Here is a 27,606-nt window from a genome sequence, read left to right on the forward strand (position 1 = left end):
AGTATTTGGTTTACTTTTCACATCTAAATCTACGTGTTACTTTTCCCACCATAGTCTACATATTGGCCTTTTATCTTTACGTGCTAGAATCTTAGACAAAATAAAAAGCACCCAGCTGTGAAATGACCACCCATAAGTGTTAAGATTAGGATACATTTGGCTTAGAATTTTCACTGTACTACTTCCTGGCACTGTAGCCTTGTAAAAGTTATTTAATGTATCTGAGTCTTTATTTCCACATCTTTCAATAGGGGAAAAAACTGTACTTGATTTATATGACTGATGTGACTAATGTGCTTTGAATAAAACATTGCATATGGTGAATGCTCAATAAATTTTAACCATCTTTTTCCTTTTCCTCTTTATTCTATCATATTTCTTTTCTACTGTATTTTCCTTCCCCTCTTCTTTCTCTCTTGCTGATCTTTGGCTGGTGTTCAAAATGCACATCTTAGTCTAGCAGTTTATTTATCAAGGGGAGAAAAGGAACCTATATCAATTACATAAATATCACACATAAGTAACTGGCCTTTCATGACGTTTCCAGTGTTCCTTTCTGTCAGCCATGATAAAGACATAGGTTCCGAGTCAGAAATAGCTCATTTTGCACTACAGGCCATTGCTCACTGTAGGGCCATTGTGAAAATAAAATGTAAAATTATTAGTTGAGTGTCTGGCGAATAGAGAACTATGAAGAAAGACTCACTTTTTTGGACAATTCTGCCCTTTCTCTCTGTAACTAATAAACCAGAAATACTAAAAATTCCCCATTTTGTAATAGTTATGATGAAATCATCACAAGAATGATAGCAGTGACTCTGTAAGTCCTTGTGTGTCCTGGGGACCAGTTTGCCCAGAAATGCAGCCTGATGGAGCCAAAAGCAACCAGAGCCGGGGTATAATTCCTGTCCCTCCCATTATTCTTTGGTGTGACTATAGGAAAACAATGATTATAGGATCTCTAACATTTTTGTCCCTTTTTTTCAGAAAAATAAAGGGTACGACTTATAATTTATTTGTAAGTTCTTATAAGTTACTCTGTTTAGTGCTTATATAGAGATGTGTATTATCTCTGTATTTTCTCTAAGAACAAAGTTTCACTTACTGCTTGATAACTGTGATAAATGTGACATACTTGATATAAGCAACATATATTGATGTTTATTTTAATGGAAAGAAGACAAGGAAGTTAAAGCATAATTTTAATTTAAAAGATATATTTCTCATAAATGATTTAAGAGTTCTCTTATACTAAAAGGAAATTTTCAGCTAAAAACAAAACCAGTCTATGAAGCAAACAAAAAAACCCAACCTATTGAACAAAAACAGGAAGACTGAACTCTTTGCAGGAATTTTTAGATGAAAGTACATGTTTAATGAATAATTATTGAGTAATTGTTGATATAAAAAAAGTCAAATTCAAACAGCAACACTGGAATGATTCCAAAAAATAAAACCTATTGAGTTAACTTCTTCCTTTAGATTTCAATTTGTAGATGTAATGGAAGCAATGTAAAAATATCAAGAAAGTGATAAATGAGAAAAACGTAATTTCTAAGAAAGCTAACCCAACTATATCTAAAAACAGTTGACTACCTCCATTATTCAAGATGTCATTTAAATAGTCAAAAACCAAAGTAAAAAGCTTTACAAAATACCCTTTTATTTTAGGTTGAAATAAAATGTCGCAATGTATTACAATGTGAAAATAATGTAAAATACATTGAAACATAAAATGTCAAGAATGTATAATCATTGCTAAAATAATGTCAGTACCTGAAAAACTGTACTTTGTAAATTATACATACTTATAAGCCTTTTAAGAGCAACTACTCACAGATAAAAAACCTAATAATAATATATTTTTTTGCCAACTTCAAGAAACACATACTGCCTTAGAAGACTCTCAGTTTCCAATAAAAAGCAAATTATTAATATCGTAAGTGTGAAATCTACTTATGATAATCTAAAATTTGTTTATGCATAAATACTCACTGAGGTTACAAATTTAATAACATATGCACAGAAATGTGTCTTAAAGATACCCACAGAAATTTATTTCTAAAGAAAATATTTATATGAGATATTCTAATATTACTTTGTATAAACACTGTATTAAAGAAGTTACTAATTTAGAAGAAAGCAAAGATGTCTTATGTATTTCCATTGATTAACACTTCTAATTGTAATTTAATATTTCCTATGGGATTTAAGTTATATGCTAAAAGGCATACTACGTAGAGCCAATAATCCACCACTACTTCGTACTATAACAAATCCTAAACACCTAACAAGGATGGCAATATTAAAAAGATATTCCAACTTACCCCATTTAATGGATATGTTTTCCATCCTAGCTCTCCCAGCACAGTTGTTGTATCAAGCAACACAACTGGAATTATACAAATAAAAAACTTGCATAAATATCTCAATTGATGAAAAAAATGTTATCAGTCATTTAAATCATTAATGTCAACTACCCTCACTAGTATTCATTCTATTAGCTTTAATAATTCACATTACTTTAAAGTATTTGTATATACTAAATATTAATACAGATGTGGGCAAAAGTAGGTTTATAGTAGGTTTATTTACTATACTTAAGAAACTATAGCGAACAAACTAAAAGAATGTGTAAATAACCCTGGTTGGTGTGGCTCAGTGGATTCAGTGCTGGCCTGCAAACCAAGGGGTTGCTGGATTGATTCCCAGTCAGGGCACATGCCTAGATTGTGGGCCAGGTCCCCAGTAGGGGGCACATGAGAGGCAACCACACACTGACATTTCTCTCCCTTTCTTTCTTCCTCCCTTCCCCTCTCTCAAAGTAAATAAATAAAATCTTTAAAAAGAAAAAAGAATGTGTAAATAATGAAGGCCTGCAATTTGAGCGCTTATCAGATTATACTTAAGTGCACTGTGCCATTGTGCCATTCTTTTGAGTTAATAAAGCTATTGTAATAATCGTAACCTGCATGTCTTTTTCCATATCAGCTGTAATCCTACTTTTGCCAACCCCTATATGTGATACATAGTGATAAAATGCATGAGGCAGTTATACATTAATTTTAAAATATGTGTTTAACAATACTAAATGAAACATAATTGTATAACAAAGTCATTTTAATAGCTATCTTCTGAAATTGATAAAATAACCACTTTTGTTTCCCTGCCCTCCTTTTCATATATGGTCTATTTATACCACATTAAAGAAAGAAAAAGTGCATCAAAGCAGGGCTCTCTTTTTTTTCTGTGTATTTAAATGTGCTTATGTATTATTGGCAAACAACTCATTATGAATAAATCCTGAATCTTTATAGCATAGATTACATTGTTATTATATATGCTGGGTAGTATACTTACTACTAAAGGAGGCAAAAACAAAAATAAAAGCTACACATCATTTTCTTGACCAAAAGTAACTCATAATCTGGTAGAAAAGGCAAACATGTAAACAAACAATTAGAACATATTCTATTAAATTCAAGAAAATAAAAGACTATATAATAGCCTCTCAATTAAGTCAGGCTAAGGCTGGCAGGGCCTGTCTGGGAGGATTTCACAAAGGGGTTGCTATTTGAGCAGAGAAGACTTCATTAGATGTGACAAGAATCAAGTATTTGTTTTTCTTTTAGAATACCTTCACAAAGTAACTAAGCTATAGCTCAGTTCTCAGTCGCTAGAGTGGGGACTAGGAGTGGGAAATATTTGGGGGGGAAGTAGAAGGGTACAAATGAGAATGGAAAGCAACATAGATCGATTTGGAAGGATATTTGTGGTGTTTACAGCACGCAAATGCTTAGGTCCCAGGATTCAGCAGACTTTATTTTTAAGTCTTACTACTTCCAAGTCCGCCAGATACCAGTAAGGCCACAGAGCACACTTTGAGAAACAATGTTTTGTTAGCTTTATCTAGTTGAAAAAGTGTGGTTTTTTATTAGCTTAAAAAATGCCTTTAGAAGTATGTTACTTGGCATCTGCTGCTTAGTGTGAACTGTAAAGAATCTATAAGTTTTGAATCACTATGATACATTTTGATACTATTTGAATCACTATGATACATTTTATTGATTTTTACATATAAAACTATGTTTAAATTTCTAGGATAAATACTAATCATTAACAATATTCTTTCAGTACTGTTAAAATCTATTCACTAATCATTTATAACTGAGCTATAATTCCTTAATTTTTATTGTGGAAAATTCTCAAGCATACATTAACATGTATAGAAAATATTACATTGGACACACATGTATTTACCACTCAGTTTTAATAATTACCAACATATGGATAATCTTATTTCATGTTATTTATTCTTCTACTGTAAGATTTATTTGAATAAAATTAGTTATCATATCATTTCATATGTAAAAATTACAGTATTTCTTCCATATTTATTTTACTATGACTACAATATCTTAATCCATTGCTATAAATAGTAATTCTTAATGTCATCAAATATCGAGTCAGTGTCTAATATTTCTATTGTTTCAATTTCACTTAGCAGGAAGTCAGTATCTAATAAATACTATATATTACAGTGAGTGGACATTCCTTTTTAAGTGTTTTTAATCAATAGCTTCTCTTATTATCTTATGTCAGCTTTACTGAGGCATTATGTACTTAAAATTCACCCATTTTAAATGTATATTTTTCTATGAATTGTGACAAACCCCCATATCCATGTAACCAACTCCACAGTCAAGCTATAGGATATTTCCATCACCCTCAAAATCTCCCTTGTGACCCTTCACAGTGAATCCCTTCTCCATCAGCCCATGGCCACCACTCATCTAATTTCTGTCCCAGTGTCTGCCTTCCCCAAAATGTCAAATGAATGAAATCATATAGTATATAGCATTTTGAGCTTAGTTGCTTTTACATTAGCATAATGTGTTTGAGATTGATCTATGCTGTTGTATGCAGCAACAGTAAGTTCCTTTTTACTGCTGAAAAGTATTATATTGCATGGAACTCCCTAGTTGATAGACATGTAGGCTATTTTCAACTGGGGCATTATAAACAGCACTATAACATTTCATTTACAGAATCTGATAGGAACCTATGTTTTCATTTCTCCATGATAAGTAGAAATTACTGGGTTATACAAGGAATGCTTATATTTTTTCCTAAGCATATCACTGAAAAGTGTTTCCACATTCCCTGTGTTTTCTTTAAATTAATAGATATATTAGTGGCTTGATCCTATTCAAGTTCCATTTATTTTTATATTTCATAGGATTACTTCATTGGTGGTAATAGTCCTTGTACCATAAAACAGAGAAGATATTAATGTCCACTTGGATCATGTAAAATGGACTGGGGAACCAACATGCATGCATAGGCTTCAACTTGCCAAAAATAATTTGATCAGCCCTGGCTGCTATAGCTCAGTGGATTGAGTGTGGACTGTGAACCAAAGGGTGACCAGTTCAATTCCCAGTCAGGGCACATGCCTGGGTTGCAGGCCAGGTCCCCAGTGGAGGGCATGTGAGAGACAACCACACATTGATGTTTCTCTCTCTCTTTCTTCTTTTCTCCCCCTCTCTCTAAAAATAAATGGATAAAATCTTTAAAATTAATTTGACCATATACAAGGTTTATAACTGTAAGGGACTGAAATATTTCAAATATACTTAAATGCATGCATTCATAATGATCAAATATACCAACTGATAACTTTTTCAGCATACTTGGAAGCCATTGTTTTAAAAACTGGTAAATAATTTGAAAAAATAAAAAATATTATTTTTCTTTTTCTATATTAACTTCTAAATACAGAAATAGTTAATGAAGAGACATTTCTGATATTGAAATATTTTATGTAATAAATGAAATAAAGAAAGACCAGATTAGCCTACACCATTTTCTATTCCTTATACATTAATATATCTAGGCTGCTAACCTCCATTACATAATGATAATAGCAGACATAAGGGGCTAAAACTTTTTAAAGCCTTTCTTTATAGATTCATCTACTTCATATCAACATATAATGCTAAAAAACTTGAAAGTAACAGACAGTACAGTAAGGGTTATATATAAACATATCATATATTCATACAGATGTACACAGTTTAGTCTATCCAGAAAAAGTTCAGCTATTGTTACTATAATGAGAACAATTTGCATGATATTGGCAACCAAGAAGAGTGAACTGGAATGTATATGTGTAAACAGTGATGACTTCACTGTACTAGTCAGTGGTTGGTGGTAGATGCCATTGAGTAGCATGTGTACTGTGTGGCCATTACATTCAAAATGACTGAGCAGGTAGAACAATGAATCTGCATCAAACTTTGCCTTAAGCTTGAACATTTTCCACAGAAACTATCGGGATAATTCAGAAGGCTTTCAGGGATGATGCAATTAGTGCAGTGCAAATAAAGTGTGGCACGGATGCTTCAAAGATGGTCGAGAATTGTTGAAAGTGATCTACATTCTGGAAGGCCCGAAAAATGCAGAACACCTGAAAATGTTGAATGTGTATGGGCTGGAATTACAAAGATTGGTGACTGACAGTGCAAGAACCAGAAACTAATATGGGGATTCAGAAAACTAATGTGTCTGAGATTTTGATGCAGGATCTTGGCATGAAATGTGTTGTGGCAAAATTCATTCTGCAGCTCTGCTGTCAGAGCAGAATGAACATCATTCTACAGTTGCTAATGATGCTGGGAGAACTGTGTGAGGTCCCAAGGTGCCTACTTTGAAGGGGACTGAGGCATCATTGTCCTATGTACCATGTTTCCTGTATCCTGTCTCTTCTTCAAGAAATGTCTCTATTGTTCATATTACATGGTTGGATACTTTCTGGACAAACCTTGTAAACACATACAAATAGAAAAGTATACAAGAATACACGCAAACACACAAAATGATATTTGCTGGCATTTATGTTTATCACTGTTATCAGTCTGAGATATTAGAGAAAAAAGCTGAAGATATAATAAACATTCAAAACTGTAAGCTTATCTAATTATCACATGAGTTATCTTTACATTTGGTATTTACTATTAAAAAGAACGCAGAAGAATGTAATACCATTATCTAGTTTGGGGGTTCAATAACTTAATGTTACTCATTTAGCACATTTATGTATTTCAAATAAACCATTATTTCCATAGCCCATTGGTAAAATAATGGTACTAATTCATAATCAATCTAGGAAGAACCTTTTGTATTTTTCTTCAATAATATCCATATTATCCTATATGATTTTTTAATATTCATTTACAGATGAGAAGATGAGAGAACTAAGACTAAGGAGGTTAATTTTTTTCCTGGAGATCATTAAGTAATAGATTTGATGGGGAACATTTGTAACAGTGGCAACAATAAATTAAAAAAATAATAAAACTTAAACCTTTTTGTCAAGTGTTGTTTTCTTCCTACCTTTTTAAGTTTGAATGTAAAACTTTGTAATTTGTTTTCTTATTTTTATAGATGCAGAGAACTATCATAATTTCTTTTCCTAATTCCAAATCTTCATCAGTTTATATCCTAGTTTTCACATTAATGGTTTCTACAGAAAATTTATCATTATTATCTACAAATCATGCCATTTAATTTAAGCGGTAAAGTGTTTAATTTATGGAGTAAAACGTTCAAAATATCTGTCATATGAATTGAAGTATACCAACAGATTTTTTTAAATTATGGCAAATTAATTCATTGAGTAGTTGATATAATTTTTTTTCTAACATGCATTTAGCCTGTTTGGTTCTCAATATGTATAATTTGTAAACTGTAAAGTATACTTATTTCAAAACAAATGAAAAGGAAAATATTTATTCCTACAACACTGTAGATCCTCTGGAAGAATTTCCTTTTTAGTAGTTTGAGAAACAAAATTTACATAATGCTTTGTTTTCCTCATTTAACTGCAAAAATACCTTTTATAAATGTTTAAGAACAGTAAAGTTTCAAATCTGCATTCCAGACAAGTGAATTTTACACTGATATTAAAATGAAACTAAGGGTTTTGAGATTTTTAATACCATCATATGTGATAAATGTTTGAATTTTATCATTTGTTTCATGTATAAAACCCCCACAAATTCAGGTTTTTCACGCACACTAATTGCATTAAACCCAGAAAGGTGAGAGCTCCTCCTGCTGGTTTCAAACATAAGTTATCTAGTCCCTATCAGAGTGCAAAAACATTATAAACCAAAGGAGGAAAAAAGATTTATAATATAATGGCATTAACTTCAATAAAACATCAAGGCTTTATATTTTTTATTTAATGGCATAGTTTTAAATATAGCAAGATTAACACTTATTTAAAGAGTATATATGAAAAAATATATATTCATATCATAACTAAAAAATTCAATAAACCAAAAATACAGAGTATGTGTGTGTGTGTGTTTGTGTGTATAGATAGATATAGATACAGATATATAAACTTAAAAAGAGTCTACTTGAATATCATCCTGTTTAGGTCGTCCTTTAAAGTGACATTCAGGTAATCACATTAACTAATCGAGTTTTGATATAATTGCATATTTTGATCAACAAAAATCAAAGCTTTTACTTCCAGATCTTTAGACAATAATATTATATCTACCCTCACACAGAGTTAGAATCAATATTTAATTACCAAAAAAATCAAACATATATTGCTGAAATAAAAGTAGGATTATTATGTTTATGTATTATATGTTCCCCTTTGTATTTGTATTATTTTTAAGGCAACATTTTCCAAAATAGTTCACTCTTCAAAAATAAGTAAACTACTTTTATCTAGAAACTGAGATCAATACTTGTCCATTAGGCATATTGGGATGGCCAAAAAGTTCGTTTAGTTTCTTCCATAAAATAAAAGATACATTTTCTGTTTTCAACAATGACTTAATTGATTTGATATTTTGAGTATGTTGGCTGTCTCTTGCTTTTGGCTTCTAGTGGGTAGAGGCCAGGGTTTCTGCTAAACATCTTCCAGTGCATAAGACAGCCCCATAGCAAAAAATTATTTGGCCAAAATGTCAATAGTACCAAGAAACTTTGCAAACCACTTTTGACACTATCAGTGACAGCACATTCTCCATACACTGAACAAATCTTTTTTTGCACTTCAACCTTTCTTGAAATAATCAAGCATAATATGCAAAAAATATTGTATGTTTTCATCCATCTTCAATATTAAAATGTCTGCACAAAAATTCACCAATTTTGTTAAATTTTTTTTTAAGGCACACTGATAGGACAGTTGGCACAATACCATTACAAAAACTGTTTCTCATAAATTTAAAGACAACTAAGCACTACTACAGCCATTATACTGAAAAAAAACTAAATGAACTTTTTGGCTAACCCATGTTTATTCCATTTTTGTAAAGATTTTCTTATTTCTGTTATTGCTGATTTTTAATATAGGCATTGTTCATAACTAATATTTTCCCCGAGAGTTTGGAAATCCCATTTGAAAGACAAGATAATATGAACTTAGTGATGTTAAGTAGATTTCTCTAAATTTTCTCTACTGTACTAGAAAACATCTTTTTCAGCCCTGGCTGGTGTAGCTCAGTGGATTGAGCGCGGGCCTGTGAACCAGACGATCGTGGTTCGATTCCCAGTCAGGGCACATGCCGGGGTTGCAGGCCAGTTCCCAGCAGGGGACTCACGAGATGCAACCATACATTGATATTTCTCTCCTTCTCACCTTCCCTTCCTCTCTAAAGATAAGCAAATAAAATTAAAAAAAAGAAAACATCTTTTTCAGAAAGCATGTTCAAACCAATGCGCCTGTCTCTTTCATAATTCTTTCTTAGATTCCAGTAAAAGACATTTTTTCTTCTCATGCAAAGCCACTATTTTTTCTTTTTAAAGTAAAAGTTTTAATATAAGATTAGCAAATTTAAGAATAAAGCCAAATAATCTTTCTATCTGTTTAAACTCTGTGTAATTGAAACTAATGGAAATAATCCAGGTCCTGAGTGAACTAAGTTAATGTATAAATCAAAGAGCTGAAAAATAGCCAATGTACTCAAAAAATCCAAATCATTAAAGCTATTGGTGAAAATGGAAAATGTGTCTTTTATTTTATGGAAGAAACTAAAAAGGAACACACACCATTCCTTTTCAGTTATGATGGGGGGAGAAGCAATAATGATCAGAAATTATCTTCCTTCACTGTTACCTTAAAAAGAGCAATAAGGCAAAACAAATTAATCTAGCTTTGCTATTTAGAAGGCAAGATGTACCATAAACTAAGAACTGCCACTGAAAACTTCATGCAAATACTGAAGGATTAACAGCTGATTAAAATAAAAGTAGTAATGTTCATTCTTACTTCCACACTTTTCTATTTTTCTCCAAGAACTTCTGTATGTTTCTCCTTATTTGACACAGCTTTTTTTACTTCAGCCTCAAAATCATTTCTAAAGTCTGCAGTTAGGAGGTTTGACCACAGAGACCTAAGGGGAACCCAGGTGTGGATCACAAGGTCACAATGACAGTCACTTGAGCTCAGTCATTAAGACTTATCAATGAGTCATCTCGCAAGTCCTGCTCCCCCCATCAAATCATTCAGTTGTCTCCATGGTTTAAAAAAATGGTATGTTTCTAAGTAATATGTAGTTCTTCCACTTTGACATCTTCAGCACTTTAATGTATAAATTAACTTAGTTCACTAGGACCTGTATTATTTCCATTGGTTTTAATTACACAGAGTTTAAAAAGGTACAAAAGATTAGTTGGCTTTATTCTTAGATTTGCTAATCTTATATTAAAACTTTTACTTTTTAATTTTAATATTTTTTATTTAACACAATATATCCAAAACATTATCATTTCAATGTGTATTTAATATGAACAATTTTTAAATTTATTTTATTTATTTTTATTATTTAATTCTTGTTCAAGTACAGTTTTCTGTCTTGTATTCCCAGCCCTGCTCCCCGCCAGTGCTCCCCACCTCCCTCCCATTTCCGCCCCCCACCTTAGTTATTGTCCATGTGTCCTTTATACTTGTTCATGTGAGTCCATCCCCTTTTCCTGTGTGATTCTCTCCCCTCTCCCCTCTAGACCCTAAAAAGAAAAAAACAGTGGTTTTGCATGAGAAGGAAAAATGCCTTTTACTGGAATCTAAGAAACAATTAAGTAAGTACAAGAGAGAAAATTTTTTCCTTGAAAACTGAAGGAAAATTTTTTTCCTTCAATTTTTTTCATTAAACTTACATGGATACAATTAACATAGGCTTTACCCTTCATTATGAACATACAGAGTCAAAAATGTTAATGTATTTAATATTAAGACATTTTGATATATTTCAATAAACATTTATTTAATCTCTATTATATTTAAGACTATATCAGCTATTGCAGGGAATAGAAAGCTTACAAAATACAATGTCTATCCTCAAGCAATAATTGGTATCATTGTTTCACTCCCACTGATAGAATTTTTAACAACTCACACACTATAGTTTATTAAAACATGTAAAAATAGCAAAACATTAAAATTCCCTTGTTTAGTGGGTGCAGGCAAGGGAAGGCTGCAGTTATTTGGTAGGCTGCGGAATTAAATTGCTGTTCCAAAACGGCAGACATCCAACAGCACATTGACATCACCATCAAAACTGTCAGTGATTGGACCACTTATTTCAGTTTCTATAGAAATGCCAAGGAATTAAGGGTATAGAAATGCATCCCAGTAGTTAAGAGGAAGGGAAACAGTAATTTTCTATCTGAAGGATCCTCTCCAAAATAATCCCAAATTCAAAAGCTTTCTGCTGAATTAGTCTGGAGAGACAGAATATTTCACTTAGAGTGGGAGATTAAAAAATTGAGGTAAATATTACCAGAAGTAAGTATTTTTCTAATCTAAGATTAGTCATCAGAAATAAAAAAATCAAGTAAAAACATTAAGTACCTTGTCAAAATTTTGAGAAAAACACATACTAACTTTGAAAGGACAATATTCCCCTTTTGTCCATTGAAATTATGGTCAAATCAAGGTACAATTATCAATATTATTTTAATTTAAAAATTAGTTCTGCCAACATAATATGAGTTAGTTCTCAAGGTCAATCAGTTTTGTGTGTGTGTGTGTGTGTGTGTGTGTGTATTGAATAAAATGGATAAATGGAATAGAGTGAATGAAAAGTAGCCATGACAAGAAACTCATATCTCAGAAAAAACATTCTTAAGCAACTTTTGACAAAAGCAGTGAATACTTAACAGGAAGGAAGGCACTGCATGAAATTTAAATGGCCATTGTGCTTAGTTTTGTAGTGGAGAAGGTCAAAAGGCTATTCACAGACAATCTCTTTGAAATGTGGGTAAGGGACAAAGTGGTCTTTGGGAAAAATAAAATCAAAGTAGGCATTTGTCTTTAACATGGAACAGACTGTGAGAAGACAAACATTTTTCTGTACACTTTGGAGTCCTCTGCTCTACTCTGGCCTCAACTCTTTCATCAACGAATGTCTTCAGGTTACCTGCTGTCAGTCTAGACTATGTGTATCTATCCTCATCTCTAACAGTGTGCAGTGTTCAAATCATCCCTTCTGATCTGCTGTCCCACTGAAAGCATCCATCAAATTCAGAACACATCTTAACTAAAATAGCACCTATATGTGTTTATGGATAGTCACTTCTTATTTTTTCTTGCATTAACTATTTACCCAAGTTAAATTTGAATTACAACACCCTTCAGGTGACAGTGACTTGAGACTCTTTCTCAGCATATCTAAAATCACACCACATAAACAATTCTTCACAGAAATATACTGAAAGAAATGTGTAAAACTTCAAATTTTATGTCCAAAGCGATTACTCCTTGTTTTAGATGATACCTTTTTCTATTTAATTCCTTTTTTTCTAACATGGCTCTAGTATAACATGTTTGTATGAACTTGGTCATATCATAATTCTTATTCTACCAATTACTTGGAGTTGCTCTGCCCTAAACAGAGTAATCTCTGTCTTAACAATCACCCCATTCTTGCTCTTTTAATTTCTGGTCTTGTTAGCCATTCTTCCAGGGTAGCATTGCTTAGTATGTAATAATAAAAGTAATAAATGAAAGTTTGCTTATTGTATGATGGGTAATATTATCTTCTTTGCCTTTGGAGTTGCTCTTGTTAACTGACATGCTAAAAAGTCTTTAAAAGAGATCTAAAGACAATGTTGTATTTTCTTAGATCCCCACCACTCCTTCTCTCCAACTGATTCCAGACATCTTACCCTTATTCTAACTCTTTTAGTCTCTAAAAAAGGTAGATTCAAATTGTCAATACTGAAGACTCTTCTGTGAAGCAACTAACTAAAATGTTTATAAACACTTAGATTTCATAGTCAGCTGCCTATAAAACACAGTTGTCAGGTGACGAAATTTATCTGTTCACACAATAATGTACACACTGAGGAGATGTTACAAAAAGAATATTCTATATAAAAATGTAATTTTGTATGCCTTTTATGATAATTTCAACATTCTTGAAGAATCAAGAATGTGTCTAAAGAATGTGTCGTCTTCTGAATTGCTAAACTGAATTGTACTAAAGATTTTGGTAAGTAGTATTGCATGTGGAACTAGAGTAGTCTAGAATGAGAGTAATGGGAAGGAAAAATGTGAAGACAAAATATTAAGGCAACCAGTTGTATCACTTACACATTAAATAGCTTTTAACATAATTATTTGATAAAGTTATAAGAAGTATGCAGGACAACTTCCTACTGGAAGAAAACTACAGAGCTATTGACGGTGAACATAATGCCTCTGAGATTTAGAGCCATATGAACTGGAAAACAGCTGATATTTGTAGCATATTTCTGTACTGCAAAAGAGTCAGAAGAAGGGGTGATTCATAAATGAAACATTTACAAATGTGACCCATGCCAAGAGCAGAATGGCTTCAGTATATAGAAAAGAATGACAGATGGAGGCTTTATTGTTGGTAAAAAAAAATAAAAGAGAAAAAACAAAACAAAAAACAGGCATTATATCACTACTACCCTGTAGGGAAGACAAGTCATTAAATGCTATTGTCAAAGTGTTTTTCATCAGGATTCTGTGCAATACAATGCAATAGAAATGATAATGACATTTTATCATTTAGGAAAGTGATGAATATTTTATCCAACATGGTTTCCCAACTATAATTAAGCATTAAGAAAGCAGATGCACTTCAGTCAAGATGGTGCCACAAGTAAACACAGTTCAAGTCATTGCACAACCACATCAAAATTGCAACTAAACTATAGAACAACCATCATTCAGAACCATTATAAATCAAGCTAAAGGGTAGCACTACAACTATGGAATTAAAGAAAAAAACCACATCAAGATCAGTAGGACGGGTAGAGATATGGAACAGGCTGGTCCCATACCCACATGTAGCTGCTACAAATTGGGAGGAATATCTCAACAGTGAAGGGTATCAGCCCCATACCGGGCCCTCTAGAAAATAATACTCCATAACTTATTGCTGAAAAAAAAAAAACAGCAGGTATTGAGGTTGTAGAAAACAGAAACTTCTGGAATCATAGGCAGTTCCTCTTAAAGGGCCCATGCACAGATTTACTCAAACTCACTCTCTCTGAGCTCCAGTGACACAGCAGCAGATTGAAAGGCATCAGGGACAAACAGGGAGGAACTGAATTGTCCAGCACCATGGCAAGAGCAAGAAGGGTTGCTTTCTCCCAGACAGAAGTGCTAGTGGAGGTCCAGACAGAAATTGTTCTGAGCCCTCATCCCATAGAGTCACAGAGCTGGCAGACAGGGTCCATATCTGAGACCCCATCAACTTGATTTACATGGTTCACCCCACCCTGGTGATTCCCTAAAGCCCTGGCCTACCCAACTTTCAGACCCAATGGAGCTGTTTCTAGTGGTTTTTCCATACAGATGGTTTGTCTTGACCCATGATTTAGATTTTCCTAAATTCTCTCAAACAAGCAGCATCTAGCTTCATTGAGCTCTGTAACTCTGGCTAAGTTGCCTCAGGCCCAGTACTAGCAGAAGCCTAAGTCTACAATTTAGCCTTGCCTGGGCACTTCCAAACCCAGAACAAGTAGCAGCTATCTGCAGAAAGCTTTGTAGATAATGCTGTGTGACTTGTACAGAACACAGGTGGTAGCTGACCTTGGATGTGCCATGCAATAAAGGCTCAACTACAAAAGAAGGATGCACACAGCACACATACTGGGCACACCTTGATTACACAACTTAGTTAATAGGGCAGGTTGTTCCACTAGACTCTATAGAATACCTACTACATTAGGCCACTCTACCAAGCCTAGGAGTAATAGCAGCTCTACCTATGCATAGAAACAAACACAAGGAGGCTACAAAAATGAAGAGATGAAGAAACATGACCAAAATAAAAGAACAAATTAAAACTCCAAAAAAAGAACTAAATAAATGGAGCCAAGCAATCTATTAGATATAGAGTTCAAAACACTGGTTATAAGGATGCTCAATGAACTTAGAGAGAACATCAATAGTATAAAAAATATCCATACAGAAATGAAGGATACACAAATTGAAAGAATAATTTACAGAAAATTAATAATAAGACTTGATGAAACCAACTATCAAATCAACAATTTGGAATATAAGGAAGCAAAAAACACCCAATCAGAACAGCAAGAAGAAAAAAGAATCAAAAAAATGAGAATAGTGTAAGGAGCCTCTGGGACAACCTCAAGCATACTGACATTTACATCATGAGGGTACTGGTAGGAGAAAACAGAAAATAAGAAATTGTCAACGTTTTTGAAAAAATGACAGAAAACTTTCCTAACTTGGTAAAAAATAGACATACAAGTCCAGGAAATGCAGAGAATCCCTAACAAGATGAACTCAAATAGGCCCACACCAAGATACATCATAATTAAAGTTCAAAGTTTAAAAGTTAAAGATAAAGTGAGAATCTTAAGAGCAGCAAAAGAAAAGCAGTTAGTTACGCACAAGGAAGCTCCCATAAGATTGTTAACTGATTTTTCAAAAGAAACTTTGCAGGCTGGAAGAGACTGGCAAGAAATATTCAAAATGATGAAAAGCAAGGACCTACAGCAGGGGTGTCAAACATATTTTCACCAGGGGCCACATTAGCCTCATGGTTGCCTTCAAAAGGGACGAATGTAATTTTAGGACTGTATAAATGTAACTACTCCTTAATAGTTAAGCAAGAGCTGAGCTGCTGCTGGGTAGAAACAAGGTGCTGGGCCAGATAAAACAAGGCGGAGGGTCAGATGCTGCCCACGGGCCTTGTCTTTGCCACCTGTGACCTACAATGAGGACTGCTATACTGAACAAAACTATCATTTAGAACTGAAGGACAGATGAAAAGCTTCATAGACAAGAAAAAGCTAGGAAAGTTCATCCCCACCAAACCAGTATTCTATAAAATGTTGAAGGTTCTCCTGAGAGAGGGAGGAGGAAAAAAGAGGAAGAAGAAGAAAAAAAGAAGGAGAACAAGGAGGAGAAAAAGAACAGAGAGAAGAAGGACAAAAATATGAACAATAAATGGCAATAAGAACATTCTATCAACAATTGAATCTCAAATACAGAATAAACAAACAAGCATAACAAAAAAATCATAGATACAGGGAATATTTTGATGGTTGCCAGACTGGAGGGGAGTTGGGGTTTGGTAAAAATGGTGAAGGGATTAAGAAATACAAATTGACAGTTACAGAATAGTCATAGGGATGTAAAGTACAACACAGGGAACAAAGTATATATGCATGGCCCATAAATATGGATAATAGTGTGGGGATTGCTTGTGGGAGTGGGGGAGCTGGGTGGAATGGAGCAAAGAAGGACAACTTTGGACAACTTTAGTAGTGTAAACAATAAAATATAATTAAAAAAAGAAAGCAGATGCAGGCTTCCATGAAGACAATGATCATTTTTAATTAATGTTGAGAAATGTAAAGAAATGTAAAATGTTTAGAAACTCTTTTGATGAAGTCATCAGTATCCAAATTCCATCCTGAGCTTTCATAGCTCAGAGGCTCATTTTTTCTCCTTCCATGAAAAAGTAAAATTGTGTTCTTTAAACTACTAAATTTGGGGTTATTTGTTACAACAGCAACACATAACTAGTCCACTGAACTTTTTAAATCATCTTCAAATCTATAATTTTTTTCTGTTTTCTGCTTATTCCACCTTTCAACTGGACTGGGTCCCTTGGTCTGGTTCCTCTTATTTAATGCAGTTTCATTGATGTGCCTGAAATACAAACCTGATTTTTCCATTTTCTGTTCAAAATTCCTCAGTGGTTCCCCATATCACTTATAAAATTCTCCCAAAATATCTGTTACAAATGTACACTTATTTCTTCATAATGTATACATTAAGCATTGTATCAGATTCTGAGTATAAGGTGAATCAAAATAAACACAATCTCAACTTTCAAAGTAATTACAATCTAAGATTTTAAAAAAGAAAATACAAAATATATAACTGTATATTATGAAAACTTCCATAAATCTAATTTAAATTCCAGACTCACAGAGAGTCTCTAAGAAGGGAGTTAAGATCAGATAGAGTTGTATTATTTTCTATAGTCCTTTTAGACTCCTGATGTGAACTATAAAATAATGAATTGGAGAAGACATGAAATAAGACATTATTTATTTTTAACCCAGTATTACCCTTACATTTTTGGCTCTCAAACCTCTTTCCCATTGAATGTTTACTAATATTTTATGGCAAAATGTTCAAGAAAACACAGTATGACAATTTTTCTGTTGTTGTTCAAATACAGATGTCTCCATTTTCACCCCATCTCAGTCCTCCACCCCACTCATCCCTGCCTCCCACCCACGGACCTACCCCCTTTGGCTTTGTCCATGTGTCCTTTATACATGATCCTTGATGGACCTTCCCCTAGCCCCCCCATTATTCTTTCACCCCCTCCCCTCTGGTTACTATCAGTTTGTTCTTTAATTCAGTGCTTCTGGTTGTATTTTGCTGATTAGGTTCCACTTATAGGTGAGATCATTTGGCATTTGTCTTTCACTGCCTGGCTTATTTCACTTAGCATAATGCCCTCCAGTTCCATCCATGTTGTTACGAAAGGTACGAGCTCCTTCTGTCTGCTATGCTGGAAGCAACCTAAATGGCCTCCAGTAAATAAGTGGATAAAAAATCTACATTACATTTATACAATATGATAATTGTTGTCTAACAATGTATACTCTGAGTTCCTTTCCATTGCACACAAGACACTTCTGGGTTGGTTCCATTTCCTGTCCTATTTCTTCCTCTTCATGTGCAATACCCCAACGATGCCCTACGTTACTCTAATAGGCAATCAAGCTCACCTTGTCCCCTCACCTCTCCACATTGCAGATCGTTCATTTTGTGTGGAATACTATCATGCTGCTGTTCCTGCAAGAAGACTCCTGATCAACTCTTATGGCTGAGCCAAAATACAATTTCTTATAGAACATATCCTGGTTTACCCCTGATAAATGCAGATGCTTTTACTCTTACTCCCCAATGAAATGTCTACATACTCTACTAACAGTAATTGCTTTATTTTACCACAATATATGTATGCATTTGTATTTCTTTGAGTAACTGCTCTTTCATAGACTCTAAATTCCTTGAAGGCCAGAACTGTATATAGTAATGCCTACACCTTCCACAAAGATTAAATATTTTTAAAAATCAATAACTGAATGGAATAGCAAAATGAAAATCAACATGTGAGAAATTTGGAATAACTAGATAGATATAACCCTACAGTTAACAAACAGCTCGAAATGTCAATAAAAACAGATAACCCAAACCACAAAAACAAAAATATAGTACACCTTCAGTAGCTTCAAAATACTGAGAAGAGTACATTGGAGAGGGGGGATTTCAACTCCTCTTATTATAAATCCATTGTTCCAAAAGAAGTAGATAATAAAAGAAATTTCTGCTTTTTATCACATTGTGTCAAGAGGAGTTACTAGAGCAGAATTAAAGGATTATCATAGCCAATATAATAAACCCGAAATCCTGATCATATATAGAAGAAAAAAGAGAAAAAAAGACTATTGAAGTAAAATCATAACATTTCAGGAACTTGATGTACTTAAGCAGAAATTTCAATGGGAGCCTAGGAAGGGAGATTTTATATATATAATAAATGACTTTTGAAATGGCATATTAGTTTTATATTAGTTCTTTTTATTAGTTCTTTCATATTAGTTTTACAGACACACAAACAACTATATAATTTATATCTATAACTATAGTTTTATATATAATATATAAATATATGAAATCTGAAAGAATACACTCAAATGTATGGGAAAAGTTACCTATAAACAAGAAGAACCATTACCCAGAATAAAATAAAGTCAGTGCTTTAGACAAAGAAAATAGTCAATGTATCATAGTCCTTGAAACTGGAGAATGGGTAAGAAAAGGAACATTAGGTGGTATTAAAACACACTTAAAAAGATCTACACAAGTGGCTACAATATCTGTGAAGCTAAATAGAAGGATCCTACTGTTTGAATACTTTTATCTTTAAGTGACTAGAATGATACCTTTTATGGAGTCCCTATTTGTTTAGGTTTTCATATAAATTCAAGCTTTTAGTAAGGTTATTTTTATTAGAGACTAGATATATTAAAACCTTAAAAAGTTAGAATATTAATAAATCTCCATACCTACTATTGCTCTAGGACATAGTTATACATTTTGATGACATGACTTTGTGCCTTAAAGCAAACTGTGAATATAGGCAAGTATGGAAGCCTCGCTGGAGTAAATATTTCACACTATTACAGAGGAAAAGGTCCTCTCTTTTCTAAGCAGAAGAGCCAAATTGATAATAATCAGCAAGATATAGGTTACTCTAACGATGGCATCAATGACAATGATCTCATATACCATCTATAGTAAAGGCAATGATACCCTGATCATCTTATTTACAAAGAAATGATGACATATTAAAACAGTTTAAACTTAAAGGAATTCCACAAAGCAACTGTAAGAGAAATCTGTTTGATGAATAGTTCTAAGGCCCATCCCAGATAAGTAATCTACTGATGTGAGAAACACCAAACAGACATAGTCATTTACCTCATCATCACCCTTGTCAACTGTCTATCGAGTACCTAGTAAACCCAAGAACTGAGCAAGCTGCTCAAGTAAAAATGGAATGAAGGGGGACAAATACATGGAAATTAAACCATTTCACATTAGGAAGGCCTTATGGAGATGAATAAGATACTTCAAAAAAAAGTAATATACTATACCATAAAATAGGGTGGCTAAGAATATTGAGGAAACTGACACAAAGTTGTAAAACTTAACCACTTAAAGAAATCATTTTGAGTTTATCCTGTCCAAAAGATTAAACTTTATTAAACACTCTCTTAATATAGCATTGGACCATTGTTGATAAGAGCTAGAATTTCTGTTTGTTTCTAGAAGATTAATACTGCAATTGGCTAGGTAAACTCCAAACTCTCACACACTATAATGAAATGTTCCTACCATACCACAATAAATGATGATAAAACTAAGCTAAAACATTTGGTCAATTAAAAAAAAACTAAGCCTGTTTTTACTCATTTTTCTCTTGAAGATAGTGCTTTTCCAGTATTATTTAAATTCAACAAAAACTCTAGACAAATCTCAAGTGACTAATATATCCCTAGACCTGCTTATGCTTCCATGTCCCTAGAGGATCTTCACATACATGTCTCAAGTCTTCTTTCTAAGCCTTCTAACCCAGAGCTTCAGGACATATTGACATATTGAATATATTTCAAATTCTTTAAAACATCAAACTCTTTAAGCCTTCTCACAAACTAACATAGTCTCATCTTGGTGACTATCAACTCACTGTTGGTCTCAGTTTACATGACATTTCTTGTTGGAAGTCTCTTCTGATATCTTGTTTGTAACAGTGGGGAAGTGTCGTGTTTAAAGGAGTCTCCTTAAACTAATTCACATTCAATAATCAAAAAGCATGACTTTACTGTAACTATTCAATCATTTATCTCCTAGAAGAGACTAAGTTTCATGAGTTTAGGGACCTCAGTCAGACTGTTTACTAAGTCTTTTCTAGTATCTTAGCAAAATGATGTATCAGAAGGCTATTGTAAGAGTCCAAATAAGAAATGATGGTAGCCACGGCATAAAAAAGTCTCCCAACCAATCAAAGCCACAGTGAACTCTCCCCTCCTCTAAGCATACTTAGCGCATCCAACTAATATTTGCTTCATATTAAAAACCACATGCCAGTAACATTATTTACAGATAACTTCATACTACAGATGAGGAATAAAGCACCCAGAAATATTAAAAGCCTTATTAAAAATCACTCACATAGTTAGTGTTACAACCATATTAAAATCTGTATTTTTCAAGAGGTATAGTGCTTTTTCTATTACCCCATGTAATTTTTTTCCATAACTAGCATTCGTACTTTCAAAGTGAGTCAAAATATGTATCTCTTCTGTAACTACATCACATAGTTGTTAAGGGCATATTTGATTATATTAAGTGATGGTTATATTGAAAGAATTGTACTTAGTTTTATTTATATTTGTTTATTCATTTATTTTTATTTGATTTTAATTCTCTGCCACCCTCCCTTCAGAAAAATCTCTGTAAGCTACTTTTATCATTCCCCAAAGAAATTTCAGGCAGGTGATGTTATTTTGCTATGTCTTTTTAATCATAGCATGATTCATTTCAAAAATTTTTAATATTCAGTTCAAGAAAATAACCAAAACTCAAAGTTCATACAACTTTGAACTTCTCCATCAATTTGATTTTGCCTAAAGTCTGGAAGCTTGCAGTATAGAAGGTGTATATATTTAGTTCCCCTCATAATCTTTCATTCACTGAATATCATTTCTCCCTCACCAGCATCAAACGCAGTGATTAAGTGGAAAGGAGTACAGTTTTCTATGACTGGTTCAGTTTTGATCTGGTTTTGGCAATGCCCTTTCTAAAAAATTCCAGGACAGTTCCTTTCATAATGGCCCACATTCTAGTATGAAAGCACACACATTTGACCCTATGCAGTATTTTATGGTGTTCCCTCCTGATGTAGCTCTATCTCTGCCTCTGCTCTACTACCTCGGGCTACTCAGTGGCAGACTCTCCTACAACCATTAATGCTCCCCAAATAATGAACACAGACTAACCTCTGACTTGTCCCTTTACTATCTCCTACACTAAAGCATCCCTTCCCCACCCAGAAATGCAATTCCTTCCAGTCTCTCCAAATTTAGTAACTTATACTAGTTGAAACTGGCCATCTCTAATGGTGGAAAGAGGTTTTTAAAAACTTTTAACTATGAGTTGCAGAGGAAATGGTATAGTAATTCACTTTAAGATATGTAGATATTTTTTAAAAAAGATATATAGATATTGGTACCTATATATTATTCTTGACTTTAACATTTCAGCTTAATTTACAAGTCTCATTTTCATATCCTGTATTGTAATATAATGATATTAACTAACATTTGTTGAACATTCCTATAATTCAAACTCTTAGCTAAGCACGCTCTACATGCATTATCTTATTTGCTATTTATTTCAAACTTATTATTTTTAAAGCCCCTATGACTACCTCCACATGATCAGTTAAGAAAGCAAAGTCCTGCCCTAACCAGTGTGGCTCATTTGTTTGGGTATTGTCCCCAAATGAAAGGCAGCCAGTCCAATTCCCAGTCAGGGCATATGCCTGGGTTGTAAGTTTGATCTTGGACAGGAACATAAGAGAGGCAACCAATGGATGTTTCTCTTTTACATCGTTTCTCACCCTCTCTTTTTCCCTCCTGTTTCATCTCTCTAAAATAAAATGTTTTAAAAAGTTACTGCACTGTCTCCTTTAAAAAAAAGAAAGCAAAGTCCTTAAGAGATAAAGAAACAAACACTCCAGAAACCAAAGCTTATGATAAAAGGCACAATCATTTGAACTTAATACCAGTTTGTCTTGCTTTACAACCCAAACACCTAAACATTATGTGAGGCTTTTCTGATCTTGTAAGAAAAAGAGAACAGGAAAGTTTTAATAGAGAAACTGAGCAGCATGTAGTACAAGAAGAGTAAAAGAAACAAAATGATTTCTACAATGTGAGATTTTAGAAGAATCCCGCACTTTCTTTGTTTTTCATTTAAAGGATTCAATAAGCAACTATAAAAAATTAACACAGCAAGACATAAAAGTTTACATGGCTCTTTTCCTTACATCAAACAAGTAAAATAATTACCTTAATGTTTGTTTTGAATTGTAGAAATAAAAAAATTATGAAACTTGATTTTAAAGTTAATGGATTTTATAAGGAGACCCAGTTTACTGCCCAATCTCCCACAGTAGGACATGAATAAATTCCCAGTGAGAGTCAAATACATTTCTACATAACAAAAAATATTTAAGCCTGCAGTTTTCAAGCATTTACATTTGAATTCTGTACTGTTTCATACCCAACCTGAGCAACTGGACCAACATAATGAAAAAAATCTTATGATCAAAGGCTATTGACATTTGTATTTAGTTCACAATTTCTGAATTAAACCTGCTGGGAAACTTCATGTCTTATTTATTTCATGTCTTATTTATGGCTTTGAAGGCTGTTCAAGAGGACAGCTCTATCTTTTGGTAAGCATGTATTTCCTCCTATAAAATATTTATTAAAAAAAAACTTTTCTGGGAAAAGCTGTTACTGTGTGTTGTATAGACCAGAAAAAAAATTATAGTATGTCACTCATGAATGTCTGGACCCCAACATTTTCATATGAGTTTAAACTTGATTACTAATCTTGAAAATTTTTATAAGAAATAAAAATACATAGCTATTCAAATGAACTAAGAATAAGGGAAACAAATGCAATCTGTTCTGGCATAAAATATGCCTTTTTTCTAAAGGATGTAAACATGACTAATTTATCCCATCTCAATTAATTTTTTAACTTAAAACAGTAATTTGGGATTATATAGCATGACAAAGTATGTCAATCAAGTTTTCAAATTAAACTTTTAAAGTATGAAAGTTTAAATATTTTTATAATAATGTGGTTATTAACAGTTCTCATTATCTTTATTATAATTTATTTGGGGTAATCTTTATAAAAATTTGGACATGACCAAATTTCTATTAAAAGAGAAATACTAAAAAAATTTAACTCAATTGAGTATCATTATCACTTATTTAGCATTTGAATACATATTAATAATATGCCATTATAAAGAAAAAGTATATTAAAAACTAATAGTAAAATTTAACATAAGTTTAATGAAATGTATGCATACAAAACAATGTATATTCATATTCATGTAAACATAAAGTCATCTTTAAGTTAGTTTTAAAATTGCAAGCCCATGTGGAATAAACAAATATATTTTCTACTGTTAATTGTGCTCTAATTTTTGCTATGCTCTTAAAAACTGTAAGCATTATAAAACATAGTTCAACAAAATTTCCCATATTTTTCAGTATATTTTATTGATTATTGTAATTGTCCCATTTTTATTCCCCTTTATCCCCCTCTGCTCTGAACCCTCCGTCCCACCAGCATTCCCCCATCTTAGTTCATGTCCATGGGTCATACATATAAGTGCTCTGGCTTCTCCATTTCCCATACTATTCTTAACTTCCCCTGGTCTATTTTGTACCTACCATTTATGCTACTTATTCCCTGTACCTTTTCCGCCATTTCCCCCTCTCCCCCTCCTGCTGATAACTCTCCATGTGATCTCCATTTCTGTGATTCTGTTCCTGTTCTAGTTGTTTGCTTAGTTTGTTTTTAGGTTTAGTTACTGATAGTTTTGAGTTTTTTTCATTTTACTGTTAATAGTTTTGATATTTTTCTTAGATAAGTCCCCTTAACATTTCATGTAATAAGGGCTTGGTGATGAGGAAGTCCTTTAACTTGACCTGATCTTTATCACTTTATCCGCCCTTCCATTCTAAATGATAGCTTTGCTGATAGAGTAATCTTGGATGTAGGGCCCAGCTTTTCAGGACTTTTAAGTACTTCTTTCCAGCTCCTTCTTGCCTACAAGGTTTCTTGTGAGAAATTAGCTGAGAGTCTTATAGGCACTCCTTTGTAGGTAATTCTCTTCTTGCTTTCAAGATTTCTCTTTATCTTTAATCTTGGGTAAGTTAATTATGATGTGCCTTGGTGTGTTCCTCCTTGGATCCAACTTCTTTAGGACTCTGAGATTCCTGGACTTCTATGTCTATTTCCTTTGCCAAATTGGGGAAGTTTTATTTCTTTTTCTGTTCTTTTAAAGATTTTATTTATTTTTAGAGAGGACAAGGGAGAGGGAAAGAGGAGGAGAGAAACATCAATGTGTGGTTGCCTCTCATGCACTCCCTACTAGGTACCTGACCTGCAACCCAGGCATGGGCCCTAACTGGTAATCAAACTGGCAACCCTCTGGTTCACAGGCCAGCACTCAATCCACTGAACCACATCAGCCAGATAAAATGTCATAGAAATCAATGTATTATGTTGTAGAATATCACAATTTACACAAACATATTCCTTCACCTATAACCTATTAAAGGTATACAGATATATCCTAGTTCCCATTCTTAGTAACTCAAATCAAGTGATGAGATAACCAATAAATTAGTTTTTTGTGGGTAAAAAATTAGAAATTCGCTGTTACAATTTATTGATTGCTATTGAGTTGTTGAGGCAGGCCAAACAGAGAAGTAAGACAAAAAAGACCTTCAGCAATCTATTGAAAGCAATCATTAAGACATTTGGACCAACACCAAAAAAAAAAAAAAGACATTTGGACCAACACTAGTAGGAAGGCATTATCGAAGTTAGAGATGTGAGGGGTTTATTTTTATTTCTAACCAAATAGTAAAATTTTTGTATTATATCACATGAGCTATACTTTTGAAAGTTTACTGGGCACAGTGTCACCTAATTAATGTCTCCTGTAAGCCTCCACCTTGAATTCTGGAAGATTCTGGAAGATTGATTATATTTGAAGAAATATAACTTACATTGTGTACATGTGACCATTTAATTAGACTATCTAAAGAAGAAAGTCCATCAAAATCTGGAAATATTATTATAAAAGCTATTTTCTTAAAGTCATTCTTTCATCACTTTTAAAAAATCACTCAATTCAAAAATGTTTGTCTTGTCTCTCTACTACAATAGATTCTGTGCCAAGTACTGGGGAGATAGTATTGAACAAGACAAACAGACCTTCAAGGAATATACAGCATATTTTATTTTGTCTGTACATGTTCAGAGAGGGCCTTAATTAGTCTATTTATGCCTCTTTAAATTATTTGGTCTCACATATACTAGATGAATTAGGATCAGCATCCCTTAGAATATAATTATGCATGCTAGATTCGTCTTGGTTTACTTTTTATTTCTGCTGGTATCCTCCTTTGTTATTATGTGGCTTGATCTTTCTTACATTCTCCACCCCTTTCCTCCAAGCCCTGTATTACATTCATCTCTCACTCTTTCATAGGTAAAGTTCTGTGACAATGATCAGATATCTCCCACAATTGCTGACAGAAATTACTCATTTTTATTTATTCCTCATGATATGATATGGTACTCTCATATTTCATAACAATTTTATTATTCTTTGATAAAAACTGTGCCACAACTCTGGCTAAACACAATTCAGGTATTCAAAAAATTTAACCTTGAAAAAAATGAACAAACCAGTAACAGCAAATTGGTTTTCAGTACAGCAAGAATTCAGGCTTTATATAAAGATACTTAGGATCATGCAAAATCACTATATTCTTAACATTTTTAACCCTTTAAAGTTTTTTTTTATAAAGATTTTATTTATTTATTTATCTTTAGAGGGGAAGGAGAGAGGGAGAGAAACATCAATGTATGGTTGCCTTTTGTGCATCCCCTGCTGGGAGTTGGCCTGCAGGGAACTGGACTACAACCCAGGCATGTGCCCTGACTGGGAATCGAACCGCGATCCTCTGGTTCGCAGGCCCTCGCTCAATCCACTGAGCTACACCAGCCAGGGCTAACATTTTTAACCCTTTAAGTAAAAATTATTTTACAAATATTCTAGTCCTCTTCTAGACACAGTTTTTATTATACCTAGGTACACTCCATTTGTAACCTCATATATGCTTCATTATATTTGAAATCTATAAGATGAAGCAGATAAAGCAAGACCTTTATCTATGGGAAGTACAAACAGTGAAATGTCACAGCATGATTATAGACAGTAGCGTATATCCAGAGGCTAGACTCAATTTAAATATGAATAACTGAAAAGGGCAAAGGAATAATGCATGACATACATTTTTGTATCCAGTCACGGGTCAGGCTAAGTTTAACTATAGATATTCAGGACAGACAACAAACACTGGTTGAGGATCCAGCTTATAGAAAAGTAGGATCAAACACTGATCTCTTATCACTACACCAAATTGCAATTTGGTGTCAGGAAAAAGAGAAGCCTAGAGATTAGTATGAATATGAGAATAACATAATACCAGAATCTGTGCTGCTGAGTTAAAAACTGCTGAAAATTTTCTATTCAGTCAAGATTATTTATAAACTTTTAGCCTGAAAGTGAAATGTACCTATATGTGGAACTCAAATGGGTCCACATTTAGGAAAGAAAACTTTACTGGTAAATAGACAGTTTTAATATACTT

At 33.2% G+C, this 27,606-nt stretch overlaps 1 protein-coding gene across 2 annotated transcripts in view; it reads right to left on the reverse strand.

The window, feature by feature from the left end:
- EPHA6 (EPH receptor A6) overlaps positions 1 to 27,606 on the reverse strand; it is an 898,848-nt gene that overhangs the window by 828,091 nt on the left and 43,151 nt on the right. For both annotated transcript variants that reach the window (XM_037058993.1, XM_037058992.1), the window contains exon 2: positions 2,328 to 2,392. In XM_037058993.1, coding sequence (XP_036914888.1) covers positions 2,328 to 2,392 — 65 coding nt within the window. The remainder of the gene's footprint in view (positions 1 to 2,327; positions 2,393 to 27,606) is intronic.

Source organism: Sturnira hondurensis, unplaced genomic scaffold, assembly GCF_014824575.4.
Source record: "Sturnira hondurensis isolate 20B ecotype Veracruz unplaced genomic scaffold, ASM1482457v3 Scaffold0010428, whole genome shotgun sequence".
Lineage (NCBI taxonomy): Eukaryota > Metazoa > Chordata > Mammalia > Chiroptera > Phyllostomidae > Sturnira > Sturnira hondurensis.